General features: G+C 59.2%; 9 protein-coding genes across 9 annotated transcripts; 7 read left to right on the top strand and 2 right to left on the bottom strand.

Annotated features, from left to right (window-relative positions):
* Positions 1–794: 794 nt before the first annotated feature.
* Positions 795–1,366, top strand: BO70DRAFT_396308 (uncharacterized protein; the record flags this gene model as incomplete). Its single annotated transcript, XM_025546598.1, has 2 exons — positions 795–1,050; positions 1,101–1,366. The coding sequence occupies 2 exons, from the start codon at positions 795–797 to the stop codon at positions 1,364–1,366; spliced, it is 522 nt and encodes a 173-aa protein (XP_025399281.1).
* Positions 1,367–1,497: 131 nt separating this feature from the next.
* Positions 1,498–2,406, top strand: BO70DRAFT_362008 (uncharacterized protein). Its single transcript, XM_025543183.1, has one exon. It carries the CDS (start codon positions 1,690–1,692, stop codon positions 2,308–2,310), a length of 621 nt encoding a protein of 206 aa, XP_025399282.1. The 5' UTR covers positions 1,498–1,689; the 3' UTR covers positions 2,311–2,406.
* A 440-nt stretch (positions 2,407–2,846) lies between these two features.
* On the top strand, positions 2,847–4,371 carry BO70DRAFT_362009 (thermophilic desulfurizing enzyme family protein). The gene is made up of 3 exons (XM_025543184.1): positions 2,847–3,191; positions 3,269–3,742; positions 3,796–4,371. Exons 1-3 carry the CDS (start codon positions 2,899–2,901, stop codon positions 4,307–4,309), a joined length of 1,281 nt encoding a protein of 426 aa, XP_025399283.1. The 5' UTR covers positions 2,847–2,898; the 3' UTR covers positions 4,310–4,371.
* A 1,565-nt stretch (positions 4,372–5,936) lies between these two features.
* BO70DRAFT_405029 (S53 family peptidase) lies at positions 5,937–8,378 on the top strand (the record flags this gene model as incomplete). Its single annotated transcript, XM_025547094.1, has 8 exons — positions 5,937–6,148; positions 6,244–6,507; positions 6,555–7,022; positions 7,079–7,196; positions 7,241–7,337; positions 7,394–8,025; positions 8,094–8,236; positions 8,306–8,378. 8 exons carry the CDS (start codon positions 5,937–5,939, stop codon positions 8,376–8,378), a joined length of 2,007 nt encoding a protein of 668 aa, XP_025399284.1.
* Positions 8,379–11,645: 3,267 nt separating this feature from the next.
* On the top strand, positions 11,646–13,172 carry BO70DRAFT_405033 (CFEM domain-containing protein; the record flags this gene model as incomplete). Its single annotated transcript, XM_025547095.1, has 5 exons — positions 11,646–11,738; positions 11,832–11,961; positions 12,017–12,201; positions 12,276–12,763; positions 12,815–13,172. 5 exons carry the CDS (start codon positions 11,646–11,648, stop codon positions 13,170–13,172), a joined length of 1,254 nt encoding a protein of 417 aa, XP_025399285.1.
* Positions 13,173–13,878: 706 nt separating this feature from the next.
* Positions 13,879–14,815, top strand: BO70DRAFT_387200 (uncharacterized protein; the record flags this gene model as incomplete). Its single annotated transcript, XM_025545891.1, has 2 exons — positions 13,879–13,912; positions 13,986–14,815. 2 exons carry the CDS (start codon positions 13,879–13,881, stop codon positions 14,813–14,815), a joined length of 864 nt encoding a protein of 287 aa, XP_025399286.1.
* Positions 14,816–15,385: 570 nt separating this feature from the next.
* Positions 15,386–16,681, bottom strand: BO70DRAFT_362013 (DUF3632 domain-containing protein). Its single transcript, XM_025543185.1, has 2 exons — positions 16,087–16,681; positions 15,386–16,014 (listed from the first exon to the last, which is right to left on the bottom strand). Exons 1-2 carry the CDS (start codon positions 16,661–16,663, stop codon positions 15,491–15,493), a joined length of 1,101 nt encoding a protein of 366 aa, XP_025399287.1. The 5' UTR covers positions 16,664–16,681; the 3' UTR covers positions 15,386–15,490.
* Positions 16,682–17,839: 1,158 nt separating this feature from the next.
* On the top strand, positions 17,840–19,990 carry BO70DRAFT_291690 (uncharacterized protein; the record flags this gene model as incomplete). Its single annotated transcript, XM_025539395.1, has 2 exons — positions 17,840–17,915; positions 17,976–19,990. 2 exons carry the CDS (start codon positions 17,840–17,842, stop codon positions 19,988–19,990), a joined length of 2,091 nt encoding a protein of 696 aa, XP_025399288.1.
* On the bottom strand, positions 19,945–21,412 carry BO70DRAFT_379599 (TauD/TfdA family dioxygenase). Its single transcript, XM_025545357.1, has 4 exons — positions 20,954–21,412; positions 20,690–20,903; positions 20,435–20,643; positions 19,945–20,376 (listed from the first exon to the last, which is right to left on the bottom strand). Exons 1-4 carry the CDS (start codon positions 21,350–21,352, stop codon positions 19,993–19,995), a joined length of 1,206 nt encoding a protein of 401 aa, XP_025399289.1. The 5' UTR covers positions 21,353–21,412; the 3' UTR covers positions 19,945–19,992.
* Positions 21,413–21,460: the final 48 nt, after the last annotated feature.

The raw sequence follows: 21,460 nt of genomic DNA on the forward strand, positions 1-21,460 counted from the left end.
CTGGATGTCGCAGTTGACGTGACCCCCGGGATTGATTGAAGACACTGTTCAGGCACTACAGAGTACCCTCCCTTCCCACGCCAGGAGTGAGCTATTCGCAGCAGCCAGTCCCTCGTTTCGAGAACGGTGTCCACCGAGAACCTCTGATCTCGGCTGAACCCACCCCGACGCAGCGGGAAAAGCCGGTCGCTTGAGCTTAGACGGAGAAGTTCCCCCCTTGCACATCGTCGGACTGTCAACAGAGTCGCGGCATCCATAGGTTTTCTCCCGGATGAAGTCGGTTATATCGACTCGAGAGCGCTGTCGGGCCGCGCCTTGTCGGAAAGCAATCCGTGACGAATCGGATCTCTGTACCCAGCAGGCCTGACAGGACGAGCATGTGCCTTGACCTTGACAGCCTTGGTAAGGGAGCTAATGCACGAGTTGTCGATCCGGTTAACCGGGGGCCGAGATGTAACCTGGACACATTACCGGCCTGTGCCCTGATGGTGATTTGCCACCACTGTGTCATCCTTTTTGGAAGAGGCCTCTGCGTGCCCCCGTGACTGATGGGAGACACTGGAGTGAGGTGACCCATGCCAGAATATGCCTCCAGAATGGTATCAGGCAGGTCCCTGCCGGGATAACGTGCAAGGGCATCTCATGTCCAATGCTTGGTCATTGCTTCGACTCGGTTCGAGGCTCGTCTGTCAAGTATGAGAAGCCACGCGCCGAGGCCCTCGCTTGCAAGTACAATATTTCTGCTAGCCGCCGAAAACTGGTGATCACAGTTCCTTTTGTCGAAATCGCCATTCATGCAGCAAGATGGTCTGGGCGTCCCGGGGAACGTCTGCACGGCGTACTACCATATTGCCCCGACTGCATGGTTGGCAGACGCTGCCGGTTGCAACTTTGGTGACGCCGGTGTCTGCTTCGGCAGATGCGACTGCGACATCGTTCCCAACACATGGACGATGGTGGAAGGCGTCACCCCACGGCACTATGAGTACAAGACAATCGCCTCGGAGCGACAGTGGACGAGACAAAGTCCAATGGATGAGCTTGTGCCTGGTTCGCAGTTAGGTTAGCCCTAAAATCGAGACAAGCACCTCATCGGCCAGCCGATGAGGCCATCGGCGATCACCCGCTCTCGCCCGAGAGCCATGCACGCTCCGTCGGCCTAGAGCAGCTCCATTGTTGTCCGGACCAGACCTCTGGCGGCAATAAGCGTCTCTGGTCGGAACCTGCATGGCGGCCTCTGCTCGTCCATGGTCTCTGTCGATCCCGAGCAGACCCCCGCCGACCTTCTCCCGCGCACGGCTCGTCACAACAACCCCGGATGGTGCCATCGGGGGCCTGGGATCTGGGGGATCTGGTCAGGAGATAATTAAGCCGGGGATTGTCTTCGCTTGCGAAATCCCGGTCAACGGGCTGAAGATACGATCTCCGCAACTCTTGCAGACAGCCATCACCCGCAGCCACAATGTCTCCTCCCGCAGTCGCAGACGGCACGATAGGCACGAAGAATGTCTCGGACAACATCGACATCGAGCGCCAGGGCTCCGTTGCAACCGTGGCGATACCCCCCAAGTCGCTTGGGGCAGGGGTAAGCTGTTCACCACCATCCGGTGGTCCCATTGCTAACGCCGCCAGTCCGCGTTGGCGCTGGGCGCATTCGGCACCACGTTGACGACGCTGTCCCTCAGCCTGATGGAATGGCGCGGGGTGACGGTGGACAACGTCTTCGTGGGGAACTTTTTCTTCATCGCGGCCTTTGGGCTGGTGGTGACTGCGCAGTGGGAACTGTCCATCGGAAACGGCTTTGCGTACACCGTCTTTAGTGCATTCGGTGTGTCCCGTCTCTTCCATCTCCCTCCTTCTTCCCCAGCCATTGGCAACATCCCTAACACCATCCCAGGCCTCTTCTACGCCGGATACGGCGCCATCCTCACCCCCGCCTTCGGGGTGTCCCAAGCCTACGGCAACGACACGACGCAGTACAACAACGCGCTGGGATTCTTCATGATACTGTGGACGGTCTTCGTGTTCACCTTCCTGATTGCCTCCCTGCCGAGCAACTTGGCCTACATTCTAGTCTTCTTCCTCGTGGACCTGGGCTTCCTGACCGTGGCGGCGAGCTACTTCGCCGAAGCGGACGGACATGCCGCGTCGGCCGTGGCGCTGCGCAAGTCCGGGGGCGTGTTCTGTTTCGTGGCGGGGCTGATCGGATGGTATATTGTGTTTCATCTCCTGTTGAAGGATAGTCTGGTGGATCTGCCTCTGGGGGACACGTCGCGGTACTTTGCGCGGAGGAAGAAGACGGCAGAGTAAAGGAGGATGGGGAGCTGAGCTGTCGCGTAGTTGCCTTCTTTCGGTCGATATAATACACTCGGAGCCACGGGGGGTAGTAGCGAATCATTAGTTAAGTTACTGGGGGAATATAGAGGGGTTGTTTGGTGGGGGAATGGACCATCGAGTTTAGTGCAGTTCATCCAACTAAGGTTATGGGGTAGCGTAGCCCTACTAGACCACTATAGTATACTTCTTTGTAACCCCCCTCCCCCCCCCTCCTCCCACCAGCCCCTCCAGAATCGCAGTCGCCGCTTGTGGATTGTTGTATTGTGTCATATGCGGCGCGATAACGACATTCCCCTGGGGCATTGACGAATTGGAGATGCGACCGGGACCATTCGTGCATGGGTGGTGGGATGGTTCCCTCGGGGCTGCAGATGGCGTGCTTCCCGCGCGTCATTTCTAAGCTTCATGCGCCATCGCATAATTTTGAGACACCGCATCGCATCCGATCACGTATACCACCGCCCTGTCGGCCGAGATGCGCGTCGCTGCGATCATATATACCCCCTCCCCGCTGCATACCAGTTGGGCATTCACTTCTATCTGCCAATCCACTCTCCCATCATGACCCAAGACGTCCCCGCCACCGACCCCGCCGTCTACGACGCCTACCAGGCCCAGTGGGCGGCCCTCCCCGACTCCCCCCAGGCCTGGCTGGCACGGGCGCGGGAAGTCGCCGCGGTTCTGGGGCAGGATGCAGCCCAGCGCGACCAGGAGAACAAATCGCCGCGGGCGGAGGTGGTGTTGCTGAAACACTCGGGGCTGCTGAAGCTGCTCGGCCCCAAGAGGTACGGCGGCGGCGAGCAGCCCTGGTCGGTGGGCTATCAGGCCATCCGCGAGGTGGCCAAGGGTGATGGGTATGATGAACCACCCCCCCCCCTGGCTGTGGGATGAGTACAATGATGGATGCTAATTATCAATGATCGGACCACAGCTCCATCGGCATGCTCCTCGGCTACCATCTCCTCTGGTCCACCACCGCCAACGTCGTCGGCACACCCGAACAGGCCGAGCGCATCCAGGAATGGATCCTCACCAACAACTACTTCGTCGGGGGGGCCGTCAATCCGCGCGACAGCGACCTGAGGATCACCTCCGAAGGGGACCACATCGTCTTCAACGGGGCCAAGTTCTTCAACACGGGCGGCGTCGTGTCGGATGTGACGGTGCTGGAGGGCGTCCTGGCCGGCACGGACGAGCATATCTTCGCGCTGGTGGAGACTCGCCAGCCGGGCATCCAGTTCGCGCATAACTGGCATAACATCGGGCTGCGGTTGACCGAGTCGGGGGGCGTCAAGATCGACAATGTGCGCGCGCCGTGGACCGATGCCCTGGGATGGGATGCCAGCTCCCAGACACCCCGCGAGGAGGTGCTGAAGATTCCCTTTGCAGGGTTGCTGCTCCCCACGTGAGTCCAACGCCTTCTTGTAAGATTCAGTATCATCCACTGACACCCTCCAGCATCCAACTCGTCTTCAGCAACTTCTACCTCGGCATCGCGCAGGGCGCGCTGGACTTCGCCTCCAAATACACCGTCTCCTCGACCCGCGCCTGGCCCTTCGGAGGCGACAACAAGGCCTCCGCGACCGACGAGTTCTACATCCTGGAGCGCTACGGCAACTTCTTCGCGCACCTGCGCGCCGCCGAAGCCCTGGCCGACCGGGCGGGCGACCACCTCACAGCCCTCTACCGGGACCACTCGGCCAACCGCCCGGCCCTGACGCCGCAGCACCGCGGCGAGGTCGCCGAATGGATCGCCAGCGTCAAGGTCGTCACCACCGACGTCGGGCTGCGGGTCACGGCGGGCGTCTTCGAGGTGACGGGGGCGCGGGCGACCTCGTTGAAGGTGGGCTTGGATCGGTTCTGGAGGGATATTCGCACGCATACCCTGCATGACCCCGTCGCGTATAAGAATCGCGAGTTGGGGCGGTATGCCCTCCTAGGGGAGGTGCCGGAGGTGACGTGGTATACTTAGTTGGTTTGAGCATGTTCCTCGCAGTTGTTTGTAATAAGTATATACGAATTGATGGTCCTGAGCCTTTGGTATTCACTGCCTTTCCATTAGCTTCCCCCCCCCCCCCACGTAACATTCTCCACAGCACCTAGACCTCCTTCGCGTAACTTGAGGAAACACATCCAAGTCGTTGAGGTGTCGATTGGATTGCTGTGATGTGCAATGCGTGTGGACCTCGAATCAGTCCCAACTCACCACCACGTTCCCCTGTCTTTGGTACTTATTGTCCTCTTCGCGGTAGACCCCCGTGTCACTGTTGTTTCGCGCTTGAAGGCCTCTGTTCCTTTTTTGTCATCCTTTTTGACAAGACGACCATTGAGGTCAAAATGCGAACTTCCTGCTTAGGTCAATCCTGGGAAAGGCAGACACCTCTCCTCCATGTTTCTGGTATCACGCCAGCGCGTCATATCATGTCACTATTTCTTCCGGTTCTCACCCCCAGGGCTTAATTGACAGCTGCGATCCCGAGGGTCCATCCGCCTTGTTTTTGTCGACAATAGCAATCAGGCATACTGATCGGCGGGCCCGATCAGACTGTGAGCACGAGATGGAGGTACAGATTATCCACGAGGTGATGGTGGCATGGTCACCCCCAGCACCACCTCCTCTGACGCCGAGCCACCAGGCAACAAGACACTCTCCAGCACGACCGAGTGTATCCACTCTCGATCCACTCGCAGAGCTCGTGCGGGGATTTCCCCCGCGAGACTCCGCCGGAGCACCGTCCATGAACCTCAATTATCATGAGCGTCACTTATCTATCGATCCGGGAAGACCGGCTGTCGCTATCACGAACGATGGGAACTTCATATGTCTCACCCTCGCAAGTGCCGGAAGATACGTAAGACAGTTCCACAGATCCCTTCTCTTCCAGGAGGATCAGAACTTTGACGGTTGGCTTCATGCATGCGTGACTGCTGGCCCCAGCTAGGGTCGTCGAGCTTCGATCCTTTGGAGCGGTCCTGCGATGCAGGTTCGCAGCATTGCACCAAGGGGATCTTGGCAACGACGCAGGTAATCCAGCCGTGCATCCTTCGAGAATACGAAGCATGCCAGAACCGTTCTGCATGCTCATGTCTTATCATTCGTTCCATCGGGCCTCCGGTCCTATCCCGGTGGCAGGACGGGTCAACACGCCGCGGCGAATGGTCGTGGCCGATAACGAGCGACTAGCTGAAGCGACAGGGCTAGCGCTGGCATGGCGCAATTAGCGGGCAGATAAGCTGCCTTCAAGCCGGGTCTGCGTCGCCCCGTCCAGCCCTAGCGCGAAGCTATCCACGGCGTATCCGCCATCATTGGAGCAGCCGCTGAGTCCCCCCGCAACAACCTGATGACCGCCTGGCAACCCGCATATCCAGCATTCCAGGCACCATCACGGCATCCTCCAATCGGACTACGGCTGGTAGATTGCTGTCGGCGGTGTGGTGGTGAGTCGTATGTCGCAATCAGCCCTCACATCCGCAGCTGCAAGGGCCCACTCCGGACGGACCTGCTGCGAGACTGCGTCTGGTATTTAACTCTCCCACCCCGCCGATCCCTCGTCGTGTCGGTCGGAAGTCGCAAGCAAGCCATCAACGCAGTCGTCACGATGTTGGTCCGTCAGCTCGCCGTGGCCTTGGCCATCGCCGCCGTCTCCGAGGCCGTCCCGACCTCCGTCAAGCATGTCCTGCACGAGAAGCGTCACCAGCCCGCGTCCGACTGGGTGAAGGGCGCTCGCGTCGAGAGTGATGCCATCCTGCCCATTCGCATTGGTCTCGCCCAGAACAACCTGGACAAGGGTGACGAGTTCTTGATGGAAGTGTAAGTAGGACATGTGTCTACTCCGTATATCTGGGGACAGTCCTTGCGTTCCTTGCGAGTGATCGTCTTGTCGAGACAAAGCTGACGATTGACAGCTCGGACCCAACCTCCACCAAATACGGCCAGTACTGGTCCTCCGACGAGGTGCATGACATGTTTGCGCCGTCCCAGGAGGCCGTCGAGGCCGTCCGCGAGTGGCTCATCGCCTCGGGCATCGAGTCGTCGCGCGTGGTCCACTCCGACAACAAGGGCTGGCTCGCCTTCGATGCCTACGCGCACGAGGCCGAGCGGCTGCTGCTGGCCGAGTTCCACGAGCACGAGAATGCGGCCAGTGCTCGCATCCGGGTGGGCTGTGACGAGTGAGTGCACCCATCATCCTGATGGGCAGTGGCAGCTGACCGGCCAGGTACCACCTTCCCCAGCACATCCAGAAGCACGTCGACTACATCACCCCCGGCGTGAAGATGACCCAGGTGGTGAAGAGAAGCAAGAAGGTCAAGCGGGCCTCGCAGTTGGGACACTCCAGCAAGGCCAAGACGGCTGCCCTGGACAAGCACCCCCAGCCTCTGCCCCCCCAGGCCAAGTTCCTGCCCGACGATCTCAAAGCCTGTGGCTACAACATCACCCCGTCGTGCATCAAGGCCCTGTACCACATCCCCGACGCCGACAAGGCCACCCCGGGCAACAGCCTCGGCCTGTACGAGCAGGGCGACTACTTCGCCAAGTCCGACCTGGACCTCTTCTACCAGGAGTATGCCCCCTGGGTTCCCCAGGGCACGTACCCCATCCCGGCTATGATCGATGGTGCCGAGTACGGCGTGGCGTCGAACAGCTCTCTCAACACCGGTGAATCGGATATTGACATTGACATGGCGTAAGTCGGCCGATATTCGATATTCCTGGGGTGCATTCATGATACTGACCAGTTAGCTTCTCGCTGCTGTACCCTCAGTCGGTCACCCTGTACCAGGTGGACGACAACCTGTATGAGCCCGTCGAGGTCGAAACCACCAACTTGTTCAACACCTTCCTCGATGCTCTTGATGGGGTCTGTCTTCCACTCCCTGGCACACTTTTCCTCCTGGCTAACAGCCACAGTCCTACTGCAGCTACACCGCGTACGGTGAGACCGGAGACGACCCAGCCATCGACCCTGTGTACCCTGACAACCGCCCCGGTGGCTACAACGGTCAAGACACCCCCCCCCCCCCCCGGACCAGCCTGAGCAAGACTGACCCCTTGCAGGAAAGCTTCAGTGCGGAGTCTACAAGCCCACCAACGTGATCAGCGCCTCGTACGGCCAGGCCGAAGCCGATCTCCCCGTCGGATACACCAAGCGGCAGTGCAACGAGTTCATGAAGCTCGCTCTGCAGGGCCACTCCATCCTGTTCGCGTCCGGGGACTACGGCGTGGGATCCTTCGCGGGTGACGGCGACGAGAACGGCTGCCTGGGCCCCGATGGCCTGATCTTCAACCCACAGTACCCGTCCAACTGCCCGTACGTGACCTCGGTGGGCGGCACGATGCTGTACGGCTACCAGACGGTGAACGACAGCGAGAGTGTGATGCACGCCAACCTGGGTGGCACAGCCTCCAACTTCAGCACGGCCGGTGGTTTCTCCAACTACTTCCCCCAGCCGTCGTACCAGAAGGCCGCGGTGGAGAAGTACTTCGAGACGGCCAACCTGACGTACCCCTACTACTCCGAGTTCGAGGTCGACGTCAACACGACCAAGGGCCGCTTCAACCGTCTGGGCCGTGGATACCCGGACGTCGCGGCCAACGGCGCCAACTTCCGCGCCTACATGGACAGCTATGACTACCACTGGTACGGATCCAGTCTGGCGTCCCCTCTGTTCGCCTCCGTCCTGACTCTGGTGAGTGTTCTCCTTGCCCTGTCCGCCTCCGTCTGGACGCCCTGCTGACCAAGTCGATATGAATCTAGATCAACGAGGAACGCTTCGCCATCGGCAAGGGCCCCGTCGGCTTCGTCAACCCGACCCTGTACGCGCACCCGGAGGTTCTCAACGACATCACCAACGGCACCAACGCCGGTTGCGGCACCTACGGCTTCAGCGCCATCAAGGGGTGAGCATCCTCTTCCATTATTCCCCTCTACCCAGTCCGTATGGAGAACGACAGGCTAACAATGCATAGATGGGACCCCGCCAGTGGTCTGGGAACTCCCAACTTCCCCAAGATGAAGGAGCTGTTCCTGTCTCTGCCTTAGATGGGAGTCGGGAGCCGGCAGAGGGTTGTATATGGAGGAATGGTGGCAGCCGCGGCGCTGCAGTCTTGTATTATAATATACATCATTTGTTGGTCGGTTGGTGTTCATGAGATCAGGACTATGTATGAATGCAGATATGATTTTTTTCGGATTTCTTTCAACTTCAGCGACACCTATAGACCGAAAGGATGTCACGAGAACATTGTAAGTGGGAGGGTCACCTTGTCTGTCTTGATGCTTCGTCTATCTGGCCTAGACGAGATCTCGTCCCACGGGTGTCGATGTGGAGTCGAACCATTAAGGCCTGTTCACAGCCTCGAGTCATTCCTTGCCAAGATACAACTCCCAGCATATTCTCTCTCTTTCTCTCCCGGAAAACCGGAAAGCCGATTTAGATGAATCCGACGAAGCAGGGATACGGGTTTTGTCTTGCGCAAATGATAGTTATCGAGGGTACTGCTTTTATAATTTCGGGCCTAAACACACAGTATGTTGACCCTTGTCCATCCTTGTTGATCCTCTGCCGTGGCCCTACTTTTTGGCTATGCACACCCAGTCGGCCATGAAACTCGTTTCGGTGTAGATACCTCACGCTCGCTCCCAAGGATGACACAGAATACTATCGAACGCCTAAGGCCACGTGGTGTCTACCTACGTCCCCGTATGATTTGGACCGCGGAGAATTCCCTATCGCGTCCGTGCCAAATAACAATTCACCCAGAACCGGATTTCAAGGACACCATGACTCGACGTCGGCCCCGACCTGCAACCTTCGCCGGCAGCCAAAGTCGGCCGAAGCATTAACTTCCCCGCGGATGGCTGTGCCCACCACCGACCATGCCGTCAGTGTCACGACTCACTCGACAAGTCAGACACTCGACAGGAGCCAAGCTGACAAAACCGGATCACGCGGTCGACCCAGCCAGCGCTCCCCATCGTCACCGAGGCCTGGCCAGCGACCTCTTTGCCACTGCCTGCGCCATGCGCCACCATGACTCGCGCACCGAAGGTTGGGGGATTGGGGCGGGGATGCAGGAAGCAGAAACAAGCAGTAGCCGAGAGGAGCTAGGGCCGGGCCAGTTTTTTGGCACAGGTGCCGTAGCTACCAGCATCGGATGGATGAGCGTGCGCCTTTCCCAGCTGACAGACCGGTCTTATCATTCCTTTCGACATGGCAGCGATACCGGTGACCGTGCTGCGACGCAGGGATATTGTGGATGAAGTCTGTCCCATATCAAAGGCGAGAAAAAAAAATGGTGGGTGGTGGTGGAGCCGGTTGTGTTCCGTGACTGGGCACGAAAAGAGAACGGATAAATGTCGGGCGTCTGATCTGTTCAGGCGGGGGCTGCATGACGAAACACCATACACAAGCGCAGTCCTGTCTGGATATAGGGGGCATGAGGAGATACCGTGCCTGTGGCATACTCCGTGGAGACTGGGTGTCTCTCGGGCGCAATCTCACGATGGAGCCCGATCTCACCTCCTATCAACCCTGGTCGGAGATGCCAGATCGGCCAAGGCATCGAGAATTGGTTGATTTGTTTATCAGCCGGCAGCGAGGAGAAGGTCCTGCTCCTTATATTATTTATCCGCCCAGGCAGCTATTTTTGGGGGGATCGCCCGCCGGTTGTCCGGAAGGAGGAGGGCTCGGTGATCCACCGAGGCCGTTATGGCTCTACGGCTGCACGGCTGCACGGCTGCACGGCTGCGGTTCCCCGAGGTCGAGCGTCGACGGTATGACAAGGGGGGTGGGGGAAAGGAGAGATGTCAGTCCGTTGAAGATCGGGCCATGTGCAGTGCTGTCAGTCGGGATGGATGGCAGGAGCAGAATTCGTGAGGAAGATGGGGGCAATGGGGGAGATGCCAGACAAGCCGGGTATCAGACAGTCAGACCGACAGTCAAGTACCGAGGCACCCATGCCCCTGGCAGCCTGGCTGCCCAGGCACCCACGAGCCGTGGGAATTTGCAGGCCGCCCTTCCCACGTGGCCACTAGGCCGGGATGGGCTTAGCGGGTCGGCAGTTAGGGCTTACCCCTGCCTCCACTGGCCGGGACAGGCAGGCGGTGAGATCCCTCCCATTCAATCCCAAACGAGCCGGTGCTTGGCACGCTAAAGGTAAGCTTATTAGTTTATTCCTCCCAGTCGATGATTGGATATATGATTGTTCCAGAACCACCTCTCCGTACCCCTCCGGTCTCCGGAGCTGCCCATCCCACGGACCACCACCACCACCACCAACAACTACTACTAACTTGACTTGTCTAGATAAACGCTGTCTGCCTCTCGGTCTGCTGCCGCCCCCCGCGCGCGACACCACGATGGACTAGTGCCGGACTGTCCCCCATGAAAGAGGCAGGTGCGATGCCCTGTTGCCCGGGTCGGTCTGGTCCCCCCGATGGCGTGGATCCAGGCAGGTACTTACTTTTCCGGCTCCTCTGCAAGGCTGAGGCGCGTTTTTCAGTCGCGGCGGCGTCAGGCCTGGGGCGGGAGACGCACAGGGTCGTCGGGGCTGCCGACTAAGGACTTGAGGAAAAACGGCATCTGCAACCTAGCCTGCGAAGCCGCGCCCGCTGATTGGGCCCGGCGAGCCAGGCGTCGGTGGATATTCCCAACTCGTGCGTCAGATCCGAGCAGCAGTGGGGCACCCAAGAATTCTCCAAGGAACCGTCGCGCCAAGATTATTATTATTATTGGGAAAGATTGGGACGCTGCCCAGTGGCCGATCACCGACCCATGGCTGCGCTCGCGGATTGGCCGTGGTAAACGCCGGTGTCTCACGCAATCCACGGTGCAAAACCACAATCCAACGCCCACTCACGCAGTAGATACTATCCTATCTTGATACACACTGCGATGCATCGTGCCCTCCCGGACTGCAGCCAGCCTGAGCCTGCCTAAACTTGACTAAACTCGGCACCTCCCCCTCCCCCCCCCGGAGACCGTCACCGAATGAGTCGCCGTCCCCCATTCCCACATGCGTCCCGTTTAGACGATACGCCGGGAGTTGTCCATCCATGATCGACGGGAGGAGATCTGGACCACTGTGGTGGGAACCGGGCCCAGGTGAAAAGCTTGCTCCTGACGAAGGTCGACTGCCGTTTCAGATCCGCGTGGAGATTGGCCACGAGCCCGCCCGGCTTATAAAGGGTGGAGGGTGGATGGGACCAATCCTCTGCCCCAGCCCCTCGATTCTCCGACTCTTTTACTGCCCTGGGATGCTGCTCGTTGGAGTTGCATCCCCCCCCCCCCCTCCTCTCTCTCCGACCATGAAGCTCCCCTCGTGCCTGCTCGCCATCCTGGTGACCCTTGCGGTCACCGTCTCCGCGACTTCCAACACCACCGCCTTCCCTGACTGTGCCGTGAGTTGGACCGCTGCCGCCTGGAGCCTGCAGCCTGCAGCCTGGAGCCTGGAGCCTGCCCGGAATCCAATTCCGCTGCTGACCTTCCTTCAGATCGCCTGTCAGGAGAGCATCTCCTCCACCTGCGCGATCACGGATGCTTCCTGTCTCTGCACGGATTCGCTCGCCTCCTCGGACCTCGTCTTGTGCGCGTCGACGAACTGCACCACCCCCGACTACTACAGTGAGTCGCCCGGACGGCAGCCCCGACTGCCCGCCGACTAACCCCCCCCCGACAGTCACCAAGCATGCGTTCGAACTGTTCTGCGACCTGCACATCAAGCCGGCCCCCCTGGTCGTGGATCCCGCCACCCTCGTCCCGCTCATCCTCGCCTCGATCTTCTTCTTCATCCGCCTGGCGGCCAAGGTGGGCAAACTGGCCGGGGGCTGGGGCCCGGACGACACCACGATCTCGATTGCCTGGGTAAGACCGAGACCGAGACCAGGACCGTCCCTGGTCCCGCGCACGCGACGAGTCCGCTAACCGCGGCTATCTAGGTCCTCGGACTCGCCGTCTACATCGTCAATGCCCACATGGTCTCCCTCGGCTTCGGCCAGAACATCTGGGACATCTCCGCCGGCAACATCACCCTGATCCTGAAATACTTCGAGGGCCTGGCCATGATGTACAAGTTCCAGATCTCGCTGTCCAAGATCTCCGTCCTGCTCTTCCTCCTCCGCATCTTCCAGTCCCGCACCTTCCGGACCCTCGCCCATGCCCTCATCGCCATCAACGCCGCCATCGGGATCACCTTCGCCATCGTGGATCTGCTGCGCTGCACCCCGGTGCACCTGGACTGGGATGGATGGACGGACCTCTACCCGGGCACGTGCATCCAGTTCAACGACGCCGTGCTGGTCCACTGCCTGGTCAACATCTTCGTCGACGTCGTCATCGTGTGCCTGCCGGTCTACGAAGTCAGCAAGCTGCAGCTGCCCACGATGAAGAAGGTCACCGTGGCGATGATGTTCATGATGGGTCTCGTGTAAGCCCCTTCCTCTCCCACCCCCGCTCTCGGCATATCTGACGCGAACAGGTTGACCATCATCGCCATCATCCGAACCGTCGTGTTCTGGGACAACCGCATGGGCGCCAACGAGACCGCCGGTCTCGAGCCCCTCATCCACTGGTCCGTCATCGAAACCCAGATCGCCGTCCTGACCACCTGCCTTCCCGCCGCGCGCGCCCTGTTCGCCCGGTGTGTACCGGGGATGTCCGGCAGCGACAACGCCCACACGTACGGGCGCAACACCTACGAGCGCGGGCAGTCCGGGGCCAAAACCAAGATCTCCAAGTCGGTCAACATCTCGGTGGACTACACGACGCGGTCGCAGCGCGACTCGACCAGTGAGGTGCACCTGGTGGAGATGGGCGGACGGTACGAACGGTTCTAACGGAGTTTGGTTTTGGGTGGCTCTCTCTGTTTTCCTTTGTTTCTTTCATGGATTCTTTTTTTTTTTTTTTTTTTTTTCCCCTTATTTTCGGTGGCGCATGTTAGAGAACGTTATACCACGGAATCTTGGTTATGGGTAGATTATATACTAAGTAATTGATCAATATCTGGATACGTTTTTTTTTTTAGTGTCGGGGGGACTGGATTGGGATCCTGTACATCCTCGAGAACTGCAGTGGTTAGACACTTGTTGATAGATACCGATAAATGGTCCAGGCATTGATGTCGCGGGGGAGGTGGAATATGTCGCTTTGTCTTGTTCATTTTCTTACCTTTGCTTTTTCCCCCAGCGGAGTCATTCCGATCTATAGTAGTAATTCAGGAGGGCTCCTTTGATCTTTTGAAGACGGTCAAGGTAAGATCCGCACTCGAGTGAAGCAGAACTCAACAATATATAGATATAGATGCCGCCCTCCGCCTTCCGGTCCACTGTTCAGTCTCACCTCTACAGTTTTGCGACAATATTTTTCCTGATACCATACATTCTCCTCGATCTACTCCGTACAATGCCCCCCCCACCAATGAACGGCGCCTGCGACGGCCGCCTTAGTCAGCCGTCCCTCTTGCGCCCGCCAACCCTCCGGCAATCCAACAGCCCGAATCATCCAAACCCCAACCACCACCACCACCACCATGATGCCCCTGCCATGACAGACCTGCTCAAATCTCGCTGGGCGCCTGGTCCAGGCGCCCCCAAACTGACCAGGACCCCGATCCCGACCCCGACCCCCATCTCCACCCCCTCCAACACCAGACGACACCCCTCGCGATCCCCTGTGCGATCGCCCGTCCGCCGTGCGCCCACACCCTCACCCCCCCCACCACCACCACCACCACCACCACCACCAACACCACTCTTCCCCACCCCCCTCCTCCTCCTCCTCCTCCTCCCCTCCCACCGACCTCACCCGCTTCATGAAGATCGTCGCTCGCCTGAAATGGAAGCTGCCCTTCCTGGCCGAAGGCTACCGCCTGGCGACGCTCTCCCCCGCTCACGGCGCCATCGACGTCTCCCACGCCGAAATCATGTTCAAGATCGACTTCCACGAGTACTACGCTCTGCTCGAACGCGCCATCGTGCACCTCCTCAGCGTCTTCGGCACCACCATCTCCTCCGCCTGCCGGGCCTCCACCCCGGCCCCGAACGTCGGCCTCGCCGCCACCCACCGCTACCACGCCAACGTCCTGGAAGCCCTCCAGGACCCCGCCAGCCCGCTCCACCCCGTGCTGGGCCACGGGGAAGTCCACGAACAACTCCACAAGGCCAAGGAACTGCGCAATCGCTGGAAGGGCGCGGATATGACGAAGGCGGAACGGGAGGCGGAGCGGGAGATGTGGAAGCGGAGGAAGAACCGCGAGAACGGAGTGGCCCCGTTGGCGAGCTATAATTTCGAGCGCATCCTGACGGTGATCTTCCAGGGGCTGGAGGAGGCGTATCTCGTGGCGAGGGCGCATCTGGATGGGATGGAGGGGGTGGTTGGGATGGACGAAGGGGATGGGGAGAACACCGGCGAGGGGGAGACGGGCGGTGGGGAGGAGGACTGGGATTTCATCGTCGATGCCATGGACTGGGAGGCCATTTAATCCCCTTGATTGTATATATCAGTGCGATGGTCTGTTTTTTTCCATGTCAGGCGATTGGGGGGGGGGGCGGCGTTGATGGAGTTTGGGTTGATAGTATGCCCTTCTGGGGCTTATTAGGGTTTTTGGATTACATAGATTCTGTCTTTTAGATGTTAGATTGAGTGCTTGGTGCGGGTGGATGCGTGGCAGCTAACGTGATAGACTGTCTGGAATGTGGGCTATCGCCACCACCACATGCCTTCACTCGCCAATCACAATCATAACTTTGGGTTACACTGCCTACGATATGTTCTGATTGACTACGGCTACTGACACACCATCTCAGCTTGAGACGTGCGATCATTGACATAAGATTGATTTTACCAGGTATACAAGTACTACGACCAGAACATGACCGGATACCCGGTGGGGACGCTTCCCCTCGTCCGACCTCAAGCTGGAGGCGTACGCGACGGTGGGATCGGACTCCGCGCGGGTGCTGGCAGGCGTGCGGGGGTGAACACGGAGACGTGGGAGCTGGAGCTGAATGACCTCTCGTCGCTGGGGCAAGATACTTACATGCCTGGCATTGCGCCCTCGTGGGTATCTCCCTTGACAGTACACCGTTGCATCCGGCCCAGTGGTTTCTGTTATTTTCACAATAGGATTGGTTATATCAATAGCGTTGGATCGGTCTCAGCCCAATGGGACATAAGATGAAGGTGGAAAACACGGATATGGAGACGGATACAGGGACAGCACGCACAACTGGCGGACATACTCCTCTTCGACGGCCAGCATCTGCTGCAGGATGGCCCAGGAGACGTCTCTCGCCTGCGCCGTCACGCGCGGGTGCTGCACCACGGACCGGAACTGCTCTTTCCAACCCACCCAGCGCTCCTGACTCCACATCTGCGTGGGGTTGTCCACCGTCTCGCGCCGCAGACACTGCTCGAAGACGTATCGCCCCATTCCCGGACGGAGGATCCACTCGGCGCTAGCCAGCACATCCCCACTGATGGCATGGGCCCAGTCGATCTCCTCGTTCCTGATATCGGGATAGCGGGGACTCGTCGGGACGAGGTACTCGAGGGCACAGACGGAGCGACAGTCGAGGAGACCCGCGGCGGTGATGCGCGCCACGGCGGATTGGAGGTACCGCCAGCGGAGCTGTTTCTCGCTGCCGGGGATGGCGAAGTCGGGGCCGCAGTGACAGTTTTCTAATAGTCCGTCAGCCAGCCGTTCCAGTACGTTTCATGGAGGCAGAGGGGTGCGGTAGAGTCGCCACATACCCCTCCCGACAGACTCGAAGCCCTCCACCGCGATCTCGCCCAGCCAAGTGCACTCAAACGCCCACAACCAGACGCGATGATGCGGCTTCGCCGGATCCTCGGGGGGCGGACCGTCCAACACCCCATGCACGGGCAAGGCCTTCAACGCCGCCACAAAGGCCACCAGCCTCTCCTGGGCTGGACACCACGGGGGAACCGACGAGCAATACGTCGCGACGAAATCCAACAACAAGACCGCGGAGGCGATCGGATCGGGCCCGATCTCGAGGGGTTTCGAGATCCGGGCCGGCGTGGGGTCCGGACGGTGGGCGAGGGGGCGGGTCCGCGCGTCCTTCAGCCGGGCAGCGAGGGCCTCGTGGCGCTGGTTGGCGGCGGCGGTGATGCAGGCGTCGAAGTCGAGGGCCGCGTCGAGGGGGGTGATGTCGCCGGCGACGAGGCGGTCGAGTTTGCGGCGGAAGAAGGCGAATTGTTTGATTTTGCGGGAGATGGGGACGGGGAGGGTGGGGAGGGGGAGGATGGGTTCTTCGGGGTCGTTGAGGAGGTGGGAGTAATCTGTTGTTGAGGTGGGGAGGTTCATGTTGTATCTTAAGTTGTTTTTTGGGGGGGGTGGTTTAAGGGCTTGGTGGTGGTGGTGGTGGTGATGGTGGTGATGGATGGATAGGGGGGGGATCGGGGGTCAGACAGGGCATTTAAAGCTGGCTGAACTGGAGGCCAGACAGGCCATTGCCATTGTGCCAACGGCCTCATGCATCCTGCAGTAGCCCGGGGTTGGCGGGGCGCTTCGTTCGGGCTGGCCGGGCGTCTCCCGTCCCAGCATTAGCCGGCGTGGTCAGATCGAGCGTCTAGCAGACAGGGTCAAGGGGCCAATCGGCGGGTCGAAGGGGATGCAAATGATTTGATCGATAATCAGACTGAGAGGACCTGAGTGGGAGACTCTGGATGGTGGTGAGATGGGGGTTCGTGATGCCCTAATGCCGGTGGGTCCCAGAACAACCACCACCTCGACCTACCCAGCATCCCGACCCTGGCAGCTCCATCAGGTCTTGATTTATGGAAAGAGGGAGCGTCATCCGAACCTACCAAACATAGATACTCCCACCTGTGTGACGAAGATGAATGAAGCCTTACGCTCGGTTTAGTGGGGACCCTCGATAGCGGCACGCGGGAGGCCGTGAATGTTGCGCCGACCCGCTGTCAGAAACCCCATCTCCATCCCCATCACAATCATCATCATCACACTGGGGAATGTTAAGGGTATGATTGGTGCGAAAGGGGGCAGTGCTAAGCGCTAACTGCCGGTCGGACGGATAATGGAGCCCATTATTGGACTATGCGATATCCCGGTCCTGCAAAAGGGCCGGTTTGACACGAACGCTGGCGTTGTTGCGTCCGTAGCAGAGACAGTAAGCGCCGTTGGATCCAGAAGGTGAGGGATCGAGGCCAGAGGCAGGGAATCCACCGGTCGGAAGAATTTCGATCGATTGCGGTGTTATCGTCATACAGCGGATACACGACCAGGCCAGTCATCGATGCATCGAAGATCGATACTTAGCACGGATTGTGCACCATCAGTTATCCCCTGCCGATGCATGCTTGACTCAGCCAGTCTCTGTGTGTTAAAGTTAACTATGCACAACTATGCATCGGGCGGGGCAGCGGGAAAAACTCGCCCGCGTCGTCTTCCTTCCTCCTACCTCTCCCAGTCTCTCTCCTCCTCATCCCTCTCGCCCTTCTGTTGGATCCCCCATCTGACATGGATCCATCGTTAGCGTCCAATGCTCCCACCCCATCGCGACGCGTTTCCCAGCGCCAGCCGCTAGCCTGCCGAGGTGAGTCCACCCGCGTCGCGAGGCAGTCGGCCTGGCTGGACTGACCGACCGACCATCCAGAGTGCACCAAAAGTAAGCGCAAATGCAGCAAAACCATTCCATGCACCCGCTGTCGCAGGTTAAACCTCACCTGCTCGAGGGAGATCGTCCAGCTGCGGCGAAACACCGCCCCCCACGGCGCGGAGATCGACTTCCTCCACTCCCTGGTTGCCGACCTGGATCTCCTCGTCGCCTCCACCCCCGCGACCTCCCCGCTCCCGGGCATAATATCCAGGGTCCGGTCCAGAATCGCCCATCTGCGGACCGACGATGGTGCCCCTCGACAACAACTGGTGAACACGCCGACACCGACCCCAATGCCAATGCCAATGCCAATGCCAACGCCGCCCTCTGGCCGCAATGAAGGCGGTCATCTCGAAAGGAACCCATCCTTGCTGACCGCCATTGAGCATCTGGCATGGGGCCGGGACTCGGCGGGGTGCTTCCCCCATCTCCGGTGCGGATGTCAGTACGGCAGCAGTGATGCTGCACACCAGTTGGCCCTCCATGGAAGCCTGCCGATCACGGCGACCGGATACGTGCCAAATGCCCCCCGGGTCGATATGGCCAGTGCGGAGAAGCTCATCCGCTTTCACCTATGCCACATGGCATGGCACCACAATTGCGTCCATACGCCCACCTTTCTCGAACAATGTGAGATATTCTGGAAGACAGGCCGGCCAGTCCACCCTCTGTGGATGGCCCTCTACTTTTCCATCCTCAGCTCGACTGTCTTTGCCATACGGATTAGCGCCAGGGCCCAGGCCTCCGCGGATGTCGACTTGGACCTGGTGCCCCCAGCGGACGAGTTGATGACCGCCATGGTGGAAGCCCTCCACACCCACCACTTCCTTGAAGATATGTCCCTCTACTCGGTGCAGGCCATTGTGATCTCCACGGAAGTGGCGCATAATCTGGGCCGCAGCCAGTTGAACGCTACCCTCTTCAATGCTGCCGTGCGCATCGCCGAATGCCTCGGGCTGCATCGCATCAAGGACTCTTCCGACAAGTCTATCCCCACGGAGGAAATCTGGATCGAGACGGTGCAGCGTGAAGTCGGGAAGAGAGTCTGGTGTCAGATGGTCATCCAGGACAACTTCGCCATCCCTTTCACCGACACCTACAGCATCTCGCCCATGCAGTACTCCACCGTGCCGCACCTGAATGCAGATGACTACGACCTCCTTGAGATGCCGCGGACAGTGCCAACGGTCAGCACCTATACCTGGGTGCTGCGAGACATTGCAGTCCTGATGCCGTCGCTGGCTGATGGACTAGGCCCAATGAGCCAGCCGCGGTCACGTCGCGAACAGTACGAGCATGTGCTTTCCGTCGACAACAGAATGCGGTCCGTGGTCAAACAAATCCCCTCCTTTCTGCTGGGCCGGGATGCGGAGAAGGAGGCAGAAATCCCCTGGCTGGGGATTGCCCGGCGCAGTCTCGCCATCACCGCCGCAGAGAAGATCATCATGATCCACCGCCCGTTCCTGTTTCTCTCCTTTCAGTCCCCCTCCTACGAGTACACGAGGCGGACGTGTGTCGCGGCGGCGATAACTATCCTCCGTGAGCATGAGATGATTATCAACGAAGGTGACTTTTTCGTCTGGACCCATTCGGCCTTCTGTGTCACGGCGGCCATCATCCTCTGCTTCCAGGTTAGTGCCTCGAGCAGCACGGATCCCGCGACCAACGAGTTCAGATTAGCCATCTGGGCGGCGCGCAACCGGCTCGCGGCTCAGACGAACGATGTTCTCGCCCAGCGCGGGGTTGCCCTGATCGATGCCATCTTCTCGTCCGAAGCAAACCCGGACCTGGATTTCTATCGTGCCGTCGCCGAGTTTCTACGCCTCAGTCAGTCTACGCCCAAGACATCCGAAACTACCCCGGTGTTTGCGGACTTGTCGGACCCTCATGCGATTGGAACAGATGTGGGGCCTGCTCTACCGATCCGTTTGGACCGAAGCTTGGACGATGATGATTTTGAGACGTGGTTCAACAATATTTTCTATCAAATAAGCGGTGAACAGACACTCTAACCTCACACCTTCACAAACCCACTCCCGTTGACCCCGGGATACTCCCTGAACGGCTGCGGCGGAGTCTTGCTCGTCATCGTGCACTGCCAGAGAATTCTCTTCTTGTCCTCGTCTTCTCGGTACTGGGACAGCTGCCCCGTAATGCTGTGCATGACGCCGCGGTTGTGGAAGATCACCACGTCGCCCTCCTCCCATCGATGGGCGTAGATGTTTTCTGGCGCATAGATCTTCTTCTGCATGTTGTATACAATCTTGCGCACCTCCTCCACATCGTCGATGACTGTCGTGCTTCCAGTTTGGGGGTCGCGGGTGGTCAGCTTGAAAACACAGCAGCCGTGGACCTGCAGGAAGGGCCGGTCGGGATTCATGGGGCTGCGCCACACCATCTGCCCCGGAATGAATCAGAGGATGCGAAATATGTTTCTTGTCGGGGCCACCACTTACGGGATGTTCGGCCACATTTTCCCACGTCCACGCTGACAACCTGTCCACCGGGACTTCCCGACCCCAGCATGGAACCGTCAGCCCGTCATCCGAGCCCTTGCAGTGACGGATAAACTCGTATGCCTGGGGCGCATATGTGACTGTCGTATTCAAGGCGAACTCCCGTTCTTCGGGAGTCAGGAGCGAGAAGGCACGGGCACCCGAGAAGACTGGAAGGTCAGTGACTGGAGATCCAAGCGGACCTCATGAACTTACATGCTGTCGCACCGGCTGCGACCTCCTTGTGCTTGCCCTCGGGGAACTGGAGCTTTTGGTCCGGTAGGTTTGGTACGCGGACAGAATGCAGGATGGTGACCTCGCCAGGGAGGCGCTCATAAAATGGAGTGTCCATGTGCCACCGGTACGGGCGAGTGTATCCCTGACTCAGTTCCTCCGGCCCCAGCGGTGTTTCATGGAACATGGTGTGGTCCTGTATTCTCCTGGTTAGACAGGATATCACTCAAACCAGGGAGTACATACCAGATGAATAACCTCCAGCTCATCGAGACCCTCATAATCCTGGAACTTGCCCGACCCGATAATCCCGACCTGAGGAGCACGGGGAATTCTCCCAGCCTTGTACGCAGACAAGATGTTCTTGGGGTCGCTCACGGCCTTTTCGCCCGCGGAGTGGATGTTGGATGCCGTCGAGTCGAACACTCTTGCTAGCTGGGGGAGGACGGTGGGGTCTATTCCCTTCTGGTTCTTGATCACGACAACCTGGTTCTCGAAGAGAGCCTGTCGAAGGCTCTCCTTGTCTGTTTCTGTGAGACGGTCGAGATCGAGCATGGACATGCCCTCTGGGAGATGGATCTCTGCGCCAATGGCAGAGTCCTGTCTGATCTCCGGACGGAGGAGCTCGAAATTTAAACCGGCCATTGTGTTGTTTTGTTGTTTGATTGATTGATTGAGTTGTGTCTGAATTGACTTGGATTCCGGACGATGAGGCCTTAAATAAGGGAGGGCAGAGGCGGCGGGTGAGTTCCG

This window comes from Aspergillus heteromorphus (genome assembly GCF_003184545.1).
Source record: "Aspergillus heteromorphus CBS 117.55 chromosome Unknown BO70scaffold_12, whole genome shotgun sequence".
NCBI lineage: Eukaryota > Fungi > Ascomycota > Eurotiomycetes > Eurotiales > Aspergillaceae > Aspergillus > Aspergillus heteromorphus.

Coding starts and splice junctions, on each gene's coding strand:
- BO70DRAFT_362008 (XM_025543183.1), top strand. CDS start 1,690: ATGGAATGGCGCGGGGTGACGGTGGACAACGTCTTCGTGGGGAACTTT.
- BO70DRAFT_362009 (XM_025543184.1), top strand. CDS start 2,899: ATGACCCAAGACGTCCCCGCCACCGACCCCGCCGTCTACGACGCCTAC. Junction 3,192..3,268: donor GAGGTGGCCAAGGGTGATGG/GTATGATGAACC, acceptor ATCGGACCACAG/CTCCATCGGCATGCTCCTCG. Junction 3,743..3,795: donor GCAGGGTTGCTGCTCCCCAC/GTGAGTCCAACG, acceptor GACACCCTCCAG/CATCCAACTCGTCTTCAGCA.
- BO70DRAFT_362013 (XM_025543185.1), bottom strand. CDS start 16,663: ATGAACCTCCCCACCTCAACAACAGATTACTCCCACCTCCTCAACGAC. Junction 16,015..16,086: donor CTTCGAGTCTGTCGGGAGGG/GTATGTGGCGAC, acceptor ACGGACTATTAG/AAAACTGTCACTGCGGCCCC.
- BO70DRAFT_379599 (XM_025545357.1), bottom strand. CDS start 21,352: ATGGCCGGTTTAAATTTCGAGCTCCTCCGTCCGGAGATCAGACAGGAC. Junction 20,904..20,953: donor AGCTGGAGGTTATTCATCTG/GTATGTACTCCC, acceptor AGGAGAATACAG/GACCACACCATGTTCCATGA. Junction 20,377..20,434: donor AAAATGTGGCCGAACATCCC/GTAAGTGGTGGC, acceptor ATTCCGGGGCAG/ATGGTGTGGCGCAGCCCCAT.